We start from the raw sequence: 11889 nt of genomic DNA, 5'->3' as shown, positions 1-11889 counted from the left end.
GTCCCTTTTTTGGTTCGCTCACCGATGCAATTTTTAAAACATTGCTTCTTTCCACCCAAAACTATAGTAACGAGCCAATGGAGTCAATTGGCCTCATATCAGACTCGTTAGTGGTGGGGGCCACTTGCCAAAATTTTAACTTTTTAACAGTCCCTCTTGATCACAGGTGAAGCACTGTTCATCCGTTAAAAAATATTTTATTAGTTTCTAAATCGGTACTTTGGTTCCCCTCCCCCACCCCCACCCCCCCCTTTTTTTTTTGTTCCAGAATTGAACCCGTAGAACGCCCTATGAATTATGGGTTGTACCGATATCAAATTGAACTAATTTTTTTAAATACCCATAAAAAAATATTTCAAGAATGATTGGCGGTTTGAAACATCTTTGTAGGACCCATAATGAGTCCCACAAAAATCATCAATTTCTTGCCTATTTGCTTTGCCCCAAATAGGACTTTTTGCAGGAAATATTTAACTGAAAAAGGGTGAGAGTAAACAATATTTTTAATGGGATAGCTTTAATATAGAGAGCTTGATACAGTAAACATTTTAAAAGTGGGTAGTTAAAGTAATAAAGTGAGTTTTAAGGTATAATTTGGTCCAAAATCTAAAGAGCCTGATGCGGATGCTCTTAGGTTGTATTCTGTAAAAGGATCATAGTCCAAAAAGTTCGTCTTTAACTGTTTTCATCACTTTTGAAGGCGTACCTACTTCTTCAAAGAGTATAATTAAAAACATGAACAACAACACGAAAACATACGAAAAATAATAACTAAATGAACAAGAATTCTCTAGAATAAAATGGTGACGAAAATAAGTTGTCGCTCCCTTTCTCCAAACTGATTTCTCCTCTTGTTGGGGAGGCTAATGAATTAGAAAAATTATATATATGCTTAGAGCATCCACAGTGGAATAAGCAAAATGAAAAATTGTTAAAGTTAGCAATGTTGGATAATAAAAAAATGCTCACATTGGAATAACCAAATTTAACAACCTCTTAACAACTCATCAAATTTTGGCTCTTCAATAATCAAAAGTAGCAATATTTTGTCAATAACCAAATTTTATCTCTTAATCAAGTACATCAATATTACACAACAACATTGGCTTTGTTCGTTTAGTAACTTTGGGTATTTTAGTTTTGATAGTGGATGGAGAGCGAAATAGGGTAGTGATTGGAGAGATAGGTAATGATTGGAGAGAAATAGAGAGATAAATGAAATTAATAACCGAAGAAATAGGATAATGATTGAAAAACAAAGTAAATATGTTAAACGAACAATGCCATTCTCTCTCTCTCTCTCTCTCTCTCTCTCTCTCTCTCTCTCTCTCAACAATGTTTTCAAAAAATAATTTTAAAAAATTGTAACTTTCAGATTTCTTTTTTTTTTTACAAAAAATAATTTTTTCAAAAATTTTAAAGACTTTAATAAGTAAATAAAGTGTGTTTTTCAAAAAACTGTTTTTGAAATTTCAAAACTCTTTTATAGAAAACTGTTTTTACACAAAATTTGTTTTTAAAAAACTGTATTTATAGTTTTTAAAATTTCAAAATTATTTGTGTAAATACAATTCTTTCAAAAAAATTCAAAATTGTATTTATAGTTTTTAAGTGAATAAAGTATGTGTGTTTTGAAAAACTATTTTTTGTTTCGAAAAACTATTTTTTTTGAACTTTTTCTAACATAAACTGTTTTTTTTTCCTTCAAAAACCGTTTTTTCAAAAAATATGCTTGAAATGGAGAGAAAAAGTTTGGAGGATTCATTGGTTTTGATTATGGGCAAAAAATAACCAATGTGCGATTTTACATTGTTAACTTTAGCAACCTCTAAATGGATAATCAAAATCTGATGTGGCATGTTTTGATTATTCACATTTCCTTATTGCACTACTGATGCTCTTATAAAAGAAAAACCTAAGTTTAGCATATATTATTATGGAAAACATAGAGATTTTTTTTCCAAAGAAAAACATACGTCAATGTTAATTACTATTAAAGGAAAAAAGGGCGTTTCATTTTCGTATATGAATCCAAAAAGGATTGTTTCCTTTTTGACGGTAGGGAAATCAAGGTAAAAGGAAACAACTTAAAATCAAATGTTGAATTGAATGTAAGGAAATCAACTTTAGAAGAAAAAAAGAAGAAGAAGTAATAATCAAGCTTTTTAAGGAAACAACCTAAAAGCAATCAATTGAAAGAATTTACTAGTCATAAGGTTAAGAAAGTTTATGTTAGGAAGTATTCTCTCGATCGAATGGCTGTAACCTATTGAAAATTCAATCAGATGCATGTAGAGGATGCTAGGTCCGTTTTTGTCTCATCTTAAATACTCCCTCCGTTCCATATTGATGTACCACTTTCACTTTTTTCTGTTATTTTTATCTTGTTTATATCTTTTAATTTATAATAATTTTTATGATATTTTTATTGTAATCATTTAAAAATATTTCAAAAAATTGGAATGGATCAAGTCATGTGCAGGAGGCTTGCCTCGAAGTCTCACGCAATCCAGGTAAGTGTACCCATAAGTAAAAGTGAAATTTATATAAATGGTTATCCTAATTTTATCAAAGTCTCATTTTCGTTTTTTTTAAGTATCAATTACAAGTTTTTTAACCTTTAAGTTTGGTTTTTGTACCAAATTAGTCCAATTGTAACTTCTGTCAGCCACGCTGGACGAAAAAATCAAATTGATGGCAATTTGGACGTTGTAGTCCATACCAAGTTCGTCCAATTGATGACCTCTGCCCTCAATTTGATTTTTTCCGTCCAGTTTGAATGACAAACGTTATCAATTGGATCAATTTGGTACGAAAACCAAATTTGAAGGTGAAAAAAATTGCAATTAATATTTAAATGACGAAAATAAGACTCGAATGAAATTAGAAGGACAATTTCTATAAATTTTCCTAAGTAAAATATGTTCAAGAGAGAGAGTAGAAAACAAAGGCGGTAATGGAAAGGTAAATAATTTTCCTTACTTTTGGGTCAAATTATAAATAACTTTCCTGGTAAGGGGATAAAGTTACAGAAAATTTTACAATTGCTGCTGTGATTTAGGAGTAATAATATAATAAAGGTAAAAAATAACTACTTCCCAAATTCCTAGTCCCCTGACCGCCTTTCCATCTCTCACCCGTCTCTCTCCTCTCCTCTCCTCTCCTCTCCTATCCTCTCCTCTACAGACTTTCTCCCACCACACCCTTCTGCCTCCCTCCTATATAGAGTTAGCAACATAACATTTTTTTGGTAAGTTTCACATAGAACTACTGTATGTCTATGTGGTGATAAAAACCCGTGGAGTAATGCTCATAAATTACTGTACCAAATTGGAGTAATTACTCCTACTACTACTACACCCCTCTCCTCTCTCTCGCCAGAAAAGCATTCAAAGCACAAGTGGATTAGCACAGACTACTGCAGAGATCAACCCCCATAACCTTCAATCACAGTTCCACACGCAGGGAAAGACACCCTCTCTCTCTCTCTCTCTCTCTCTCTCTCTCTCTGCCTCTCGAAAACTCCTCCTTGTTTTTTTTCCCTCGTCACTTCTAGTAGGTCATTGTCGCCGCCTATACCTAAGTCCCCTGCTTCTCTCCATTCGGCTATAAATCGTTGTCAGATGTAACAAGAATCTCTGCCTGCGCACCTACAATCATAAAGACCCCCATCTCTCTCTCTCTCTCCCTGCAAACCATTAGCCTCCTCTGTCCTGATATCTTTCTCTCACTGTCTCTTCATTTCTCTCTCGCCCTTTTCACCCTTCCAATCACCCCCTGTTTCCTGTATTCAACTCTTCTTCACCATTATTACCCTCTGCTTTTCTCTACCAAAAAACGAGAGGAGGTAGGTTTGTCAGTGATAATAAAATAAAATAAAAAAATTAATCGTTGATTTTTTTTGACTTCTGTCTACATTAATTAATTAATTATCACGTATCATGAAAAATGAGGAATAAACCCAAAAAAAACCAAGTTGGGTCAGCTTTTCCATTGACTGGACAATAGTTATTTCGCAGACATTACTCACCACTACTTTAAGGAGGGTTTCAAACCCATTTATCTCATCTCAAGCTCCAAAAATGGAGGATAAAGGATCAGATTTTTTCTCCCACAAGAACCCCACAACCATCCAGGTAAATCCACAACCCATAGTTTTTGCTTGTGTATATATAGATGCCGCCGCATGTAAATACATGCTTCTTGTATGTATGTATGTACGGCGAGGGAGGGCGGAGGCAATCAGATATGAACGATTTTCGGATTTGAAAGAACATCAAGTTCCATTTTAATAGAACATTAAACTATATTCTTTCTATGTCTATCAGAATGTATAATTTTTTGGATATTATGAACACTTAACTTTATAATATTGTCTCTTTTTTATTATAGTTTTGGCTGCCATCTCCGATGTTAAATCCTGCCTCTGCTAATGTATGCATGTATATGTGCTCTGTTTCTTCTCTGTCTGAGCCTTGGCGAATGGCCCTGCCTATAAAATATTTGTAAATACGTGCTTCTTTTGTATGTACGTGTGTATGTATGAAAGTATGTATGTATGCATGTAACGAGCGGAGGCAATTGGCAATGAACGATTTTCGGAAATAAGAAACGTCAAGTTCCATCTCCATCTTAATAGAGCGTTAAACTTGATGTATGATTAAACTATGAAAATATGTATTATATTATTTTGCTATTATGATTTGTTGACTTTATAACATGCACTCTTTTTCGAGTTTAAAATTTATCGATAATTTTAGTGTCACTCCAATTTTAAATCCCGACTCCGCCACTGTGTTTGTGTTTGTTGTATGTATTATGTGCTCTGTTTCTCTCTGTTTAGGTAATACAAGAGCTAAAAGAGCTATGGGGCATGGCCCTGCCCATAACAGCAATGAACCTTTTGGTCTACGTCAGGGCAGTAGTTTCCGTCCTCTTCTTAGGCCGGCTCGGCAGCCTCGAGCTAGCCGGCGGTGCGCTCTCCATTGGCTTCACAAACATCACCGGCTACTCCGTCCTGAACGGCCTCTCCTCCGGCCTCGAGCCGGTCTGCAGCCAAGCCTACGGCAGCAAGAACTGGGACCTTCTCTCACTCTCTCTCCAACGCATGGTCTTCATCCTTTTGACAGCAATCATACCCATCAGCATCTTATGGGTCAACCTCGAGTCCATCATGGTCTTCATGGGCCAGGACAGGGAGATCACCGCCACGGCTGCGGAGTACTGCATCTACTCCCTCCCTGACCTCCTGATAAACACGCTGCTGCAGCCGCTACGTGTTTATCTACGGTCACAGGGGGTGACCAAGCCGATGATGTACTGCAGCTTCGTGGCGGTGATCTTCCACGTGCCGTTGAATTATGTCTTGGTGGTGGTGGTTGGGTGGGGGGTGAAGGGGGTGGCGGTGGCCTCGGTGGTGACGAACCTGCACATGGTGGTGCTGATGGCGGGGTACGTGTACGTGTACAGGAGGTGGGAGGGGAGGTGGACGGTGGGGATCTGTTATCGTGGGGTGGTTGATTTTGGCGGGCTGGGTCCGCTGCTTAGACTGGCCGTGCCAAGTTGTATTGGGATTTGTCTGGAGTGGTGGTGGTACGAGATTGTGACGGTGCTGGCGGGGTACTTGCCGAGTCCAAGGCTGGCGGTGGCGGCCACCGGGGTGATGATTCAGACCACTAGTCTTATGTACACTGTGCCCATGGCCTTGGCTGGCTGTGTCTCTGCCAGAGTAAGTCCCCTTCCTCTTGCTAGGAGCACAACTTTAAAATATAATTTCGGATACAATTTCGTATAAAATATCATTCAATGCATGTGGTCCCATATACATCGGAAGTCTTCACACTCAGTTATGTTCGGAAGTTTTGTTCGTAGACTTTTTGTTCTCCTACATAGTTCCATTGCTCCTACATGCATACGTACACACTTTCAATTTTTGTGTTGCATTCTTTTAAATGATTTTAGCATGCTTGTTTTTCTCGAAGTGCATTGAACTTTTGATTAAGTTCTCACCGGTATTCTTTATTTGACCGGTATTCTTTATTTGAACTATTTCTTTGTTTCTTATGTGTGAAATTACTTCAAAGAATAGAGTAATCTAACGGTAACATGTTAAATTAAATTCACATGAACGGAGACCAAAAGATAGATAGATGGGTGTCAATATGATAGAACAAAGTGTGAAAATCACTATCTTTGTGTTTCTTTGCATTCGTGTGTCCTCACATCGATCGTAGTATAGAGGAATTTTTATTGAAGATATTATACAGACGATCATGTTATAGTATAAAATATATAATTGCTACTATTGAAAATCACTGTTATTGATATCCTTCATCATCATCTTCATCACCTGACTGAAATAAGATGAGTACATAGAATTAATTAGCATAAAGAGAAGTTGATAAATTTTTGTGGTTATCAATCAATATCTTTTACTAGCTAACATTGTCAACAATTCAGAGAAATAAAGATTTTATAGATTTCTTTTACTAGCTACCATTTGACATCATCGTTCACCCCTGACTGCCACTAACATCATGAAAAGCGCCAGAAATGTTAGCTCTGGTAAGTCACATTATTTTTATACGGTACATATATTTGCAGACATAATCATCGAATTTTCTCAACTAGTGTTGTTTGCCGCGTATCAAAATCATCCAATTTTCTGAACTGCTGTCGTGTGCCGCGTCCATCAAGTTTTACTGAATAATCTACCACATTAATTTTAATTGCACTACTTCTGTTTATTAGTCGTCCCTAATCCCTATCTGTATCAATGGCTTCCATCTTATTTGACTGTCTTCGTTTGTTCAATTACTAGTTAATTTTTTTTTCACCAATCAACTTTATTAGTACTCCTACTATTGATGGCCTCCGTTATCAGTTACCTGTAAATTGGTTCTGTACTTGTATAATACTTCATTCGTCCCAATTTGTTTGTTCAATATCGAGTTTCCAACTTATTAAGGAAACAAAATTTGATCCATTGATTTGAAAATTCACATAATCTAGTCCATTAATTTTGAAATTAGACAGTCAATTTGGGACATCCATAAGTCAAAAAGGGGACAAACAAATCGGGATGGAGAGAATATAAATATTGATTTTACATCAAAAGTTAAAGTCTGTGATTTTTATAGGGTAGTTTCTCTAGGTTGAGCACCCTTCCCGGTGTATTAAATACTAACTATTGGGTGTTTTAGTTTTGTCATATACTAATACGTTATATTACATACACAATAAAATAAGTAAGGGTGTAATTAGGATAAATCAAGATGTGTGTAAGCTAATCCGAATACCTGATTTATCGACATAAACAAGTGTATGAAGACCATTTTTTATATGTGCAGGAGATGGGTATTTTATGATTTATACTATATACTAATGCAAAGTGAATTTTCGTGAGTGAGAATGACTCTAAATGAGATAAGTGGCACTTTAAAGATTTATTAGGTTAAATTTAAATATTAGTCAGCAGACTCAGCACAATTATATGCCATGCAATTATCCTTTGGGAAATAACCCAAAAAAATCCACTTACCTAAGGAAAATACATACGTTTGAACTAGGAATGCCAAAATAGCTAGAGGCATCTAGATTTGCCCCATCTGTACAGAAACTATGGATTAAATTTCCATTTTTGAATTTTAAAATTTAGTCACGAACTTTTCCTTTTTTAAGAGCACTATTGGTCAAAATGTATCAAGAACTTCCAATCTAAAATTCTTCAAAATCTTTGACAATAATATTTGGTGGTGTTATTTTGATAAGGCTTTTTTGCAATAGATTTTGGAGCCCTGATTTTAGGTTTTTGCATCTCACAAATTGATTTAAGTGTGTGGTACAAGTTGTACCATACAATTTCGTTATGTTTTATGGGCTCGGACCGGGCTAGCCTGAGTCTGATGATTTATGGGTCGGGTCGGGCTAAATTTATAGGGAAAATGATGGCCAAGGACGTGCTCCAAGGACAAGCTAAGAACATTTGTTAATGTTAAAAATGTCCTTGAAGAATATTAATTATCAAAACACGTCATGGGCCGTCATTTTCCCAAATTTATATCCCTGATCGTACGACTTATATTTACGCTTTTGGGTCACGAATGTTTTTTAATACTTAGTCCCTAGCCACAAACACTTAGGGTGTGCTCCACTAAGAAAAAAGTTTCAAATAAGTACTTATTTTTTGGATTAAATGTGATATATTGTGAGAGAATAACCTGTCTGGTAAAGCAAATATATACTTAAAAAATAAAAACCTTAGCAGAACGGGGCCTTATACACACAAATTCACTCACATTGAGTGTAGGAAACACACATTGACACTGTACACATAGTGTGTGTAGGTCTCATACTAAATGTGAGTGAGTTTGTGAGTGTATATATGTGTTAGTGTTTGTGATACTAGAACCATTAGTTTTTTCGTTAACTTGCTATCGAATAAATATTTGCAAAATTGATTCTCAAAAAATGAAACATTTCAGAATTGTTTTTTATTAAGAAAATGAGAAGTTTGAATAGGGTACCAGAAGCTGATCACCATATTAATATAATACTGCTTTTAGCTTTTTTTAACTTTGCGTCCGCAGATCACAGATGCTCGAAATGATGAATTAGTAACATTGAACGGCTTTTTAATTTGTTTTGCTTCCTATGTCAGCTTGGAATTCATTTTTTAAGTTTTTCCCCTTAAATGGACTAGGCTTTTCCTTGACTTGTTCGTAGGAACTTCTTGTTTCCCTTGCGTGCTATGAAGCACCAATATTCGTACTTGTTTTTTGTATCCTCGTGGGACATTGGCATGGGGGACACTTTATCTGGCATGTTCAATAAATTTAGTAGCCGTAATTTTTAAGTGGGGGACAAACTAGGGACTCTGAAGTTGGACACGTACGTACAGATTGAAACATGACAGAGGTCAATTTAAAATGTTGAAAGCTTACCTTGATGGTATGGTATTTTAAAAGTAGAGAGTATATGTAAGAATTTCTTACATGAATTTTTGTTTAGGTATTAGCATGAGTAGTTCAATTTTTGTAAAGAATTAGAAAGAGTAGGAAGTTCAATATTAATTTGTTTTTTGGAAATTGGTTTTTGGTTAGGTAGGTATTAGGTACTAGCATGCATGCAGTTTTAAGTTGAGTGCATCAAGTATGCATGTTTGTTCATAAATGGAAATTGTGCCTTTGTTTCTGTTACTTGATTGCATCACATTACTTCCACTTGGTTGAGTACCCCAAAACCGTATCCATTTTAAGGGGGATTGTAATTTGGACGAATCCAGCATAGAGACAATTCTTCTTTCATCCTTTGCCCTCGATCTTCTCCCTTTTTCGATCGGGCCCATGCTCTGTGTGATATCACTAGTTAGTTTTAGTACTATTATTATTCTTCTTCTTCTTCTATTAATAATAATAATAATAATAATAATAATAATAATAATAATTTCCTTTGAAATCTGAAAGTGACTGTGATGCATGCCCTTGCCCATACCCACGATACCACTGTTTAGGCCCCCTTTTTGATCGCCACTCTAGTGGGGGGCAGGCACACGTTTGCGACTGCTATGGTTGTGTGGCCGTGGTAACCTTTTGATTTGATTGCATTTTTTGAGGGCCGGCCAGATTGTGAATCCCACAATACGGAGGCGGTTCATGTCTTTCGTACTACTCCAGTCCGCTGGATTAGCAACTTCCAGTTGGTGCGCTGCAGCATCACGTTAATTACTCTTCAACCGAACCAAACATGATTATGACAATTCTTACCTCCAACCAAATTGTGAACTTCACTAGTAATCGCTCATCACTGCGCGCGAATCCCAAGCCCTAACGTATTACAATTCTTTTCAACCTGCAACAAGTGTCAAACGAAAAACATTATTGCATCAGGTACCGACTTCTTTTGGATTTGGACGCAAGTTTAGCAACAATAATAAGTGTTCCCAAATACAAGAATAAATAATACTCTAGTTTTAGCTTTGCTTAGTTCCTATTTATTTACATGGTATCAGGTTGTTACTAATTTGTGTTCGTTGTCGTAACAACAATTTCAACCTCTGTTTAAACTCATTGTTCTTTGTACAACAAGCATCTTTGTGTAAGCTTCTTAGTCGAGCTTTCAATTTTATTCGTCTTTTTTGATATTTTGTCTGCGTATGAGACGAAAACAAAGTTAAATGAATCGGAAAATGTCATATTAATAATGGTAGCTTTTGATCTTTCAATAATCTGGGACCAGAGATTACATCAGAATGCATAGGGATATATATAATATAATATATATATATATATATATTTATAGTAGTGCTTTGGATGTAGACCTTATTATATATCCCATTGCTTTACTGATGTTGAGGCATTGATATTCGCAAGTCATGCATAATATCATTAGATTATTTCAGACAACAATAGTGCTGTACAAACTATATATAGTGGATAAGAATGTATGGGACCCAAAAGTTTTTGAACCCTTGGCTTCTTTCTTTTTGTGTTTCTTTTTGTTTTTGTCCCCTTTTTTGTTTTATTATGTGCCACCTAGGTCCCGTTCCGCTAAAGTTCTTACTTTTTGAGTATTTATTTTTCGTTTTACGGAACAGATCATTCTCTCACAATACATCACCTTTAATTATTTACTATTTTAGTTTGTGGAACACACTCTTAGACATTTGTTATGGTGAAACATTCATTTAATTTTGGCCAGAGAATAATAAAAATATATTGTCATTTTTTAGCAGTGTTATGTCTCTCCTTTTGAACGTAATGGGATTTTTATGTTAGCAAGTGAGCAAATTATCCATGTTTGCAGGTAGGCAAAGAGCTTGGAGCTGGGAAGCCGTACAAAGCCAAGTTGGCTGCAATGGTAGCATTGGGCTGCGCACTGGTGATTGGCTTCATCAACGTCTTGTGGACGGTGATCTTTAGAGAGAAGTGGGGTGCCCTATTCACAACCGATGAGCTGGTCAAAGCCCTTGTTGCTTCCGTTATGCCAATCATGGGGCTGTGTGAGCTCGGGAACTGTCCACAAACCACTGGATGTGGGATTCTACGCGGGACTGCCAGGCCGGCCGTGGGTGCCCGTATCAATCTAATCTCCTTTTACTTTGTGGGCACTCCAGTAGCCGTTGGCTTAGCCTTTTGGCTGAGGGTCGGCTTCGGTGGGCTTTGGTTTGGGCTCTTGTCGGCTCAAGCCGCTTGCGCCGTGTCTGTAATGTATGCTGTGTTGGTGCGTACTGATTGGGAAGGTGAGGCGTTGAGGGCTAAGAAGCTTACAGGAAGTGGTTTGGAAATGATTGTTGGTACTAATTGCAATGGGTTGAGGAGAGAGGATGTTGAAAATGGTGAAGAGAGAAAAGGGTTCTTGGCAAGTGAGAGCATGGATGATGTTTTGTAGAGAGGTAGAGTGTGTGGGGGTACGTATAACTTGAAAGATATTTTGAGAGAGGTGAAGTTAGTTCTTTTTAGTTGTCAAGGATTTGAAAAAGAAAAGTTACTTTTGGAAAAATGTGTTATGGTAAATGAAAGGACAAAAGGGAACACAATTGGCGGAAAATTTGTAAGAATATTAAAAGTGTATTTGTTTAACTATGAATAGAGCTAGCTTTTTTGCTTTTTGTTTGTCAGACGATAGGATGTCGTAGTGTTAGTAGTTACAATAGGAGCCGAGCTCCTCTTTCACGAGGACTCGAACTCAAAATCTCTCCCTTAGTAGGAAGAGTGAAGAACCAACTACAAAACTGCTTGTTCTTTATATTTTAGAGCTAGTTTAAAAACTTACTTTCTTAATTGTTGTACATCTTTGTAGGATAAATTTTTGTAAAAGCACATCTATCTAAGTTGGAAAGTCAAAGATGTGAATATCTGATGCATCGCAAGCTCTTTTTACAAAACTATT

At 36.3% G+C, this 11889-nt stretch overlaps 1 protein-coding gene across 1 annotated transcript; it reads left to right on the top strand.

The window, feature by feature from the left end:
- The first annotated feature begins 3296 nt into the window (after positions 1–3296).
- Positions 3297–11606, top strand: LOC131330319 (protein DETOXIFICATION 54). Its single transcript, XM_058363857.1, has 4 exons — positions 3297–3847; positions 4020–4136; positions 4844–5728; positions 10804–11606. The coding sequence occupies exons 2-4, from the start codon at positions 4083–4085 to the stop codon at positions 11386–11388; spliced, it is 1524 nt and encodes a 507-aa protein (XP_058219840.1). The 5' UTR covers positions 3297–3847; positions 4020–4082; the 3' UTR covers positions 11389–11606.
- The last annotated feature ends 283 nt before the right edge of the window (positions 11607–11889 follow it).

The sequence above is a fragment of the Rhododendron vialii genome, chromosome 6a (assembly GCF_030253575.1).
Source record: "Rhododendron vialii isolate Sample 1 chromosome 6a, ASM3025357v1".
In the NCBI taxonomy this organism is placed as follows: Eukaryota; Viridiplantae; Streptophyta; class Magnoliopsida; order Ericales; family Ericaceae; genus Rhododendron; species Rhododendron vialii.
The sequence above is the reverse complement of the archived record's forward strand: the minus strand, read 5'-3'. Positions and strand labels throughout refer to the sequence as shown.

Bases quoted from the DNA above. Each gene is read 5' to 3' on its own strand.
- LOC131330319 (XM_058363857.1), top strand. From the start codon at position 4,083: ATGGAGGATAAAGGATCAGATTTTTTCTCCCACAAGAACCCCACAACC. The intron at 4,137-4,843 runs GTAAATCCACAA...CTCTCTGTTTAG, and splicing joins AGAACCCCACAACCATCCAG to GTAATACAAGAGCTAAAAGA. The intron at 5,729-10,803 runs GTAAGTCCCCTT...CCATGTTTGCAG, and splicing joins CTGGCTGTGTCTCTGCCAGA to GTAGGCAAAGAGCTTGGAGC.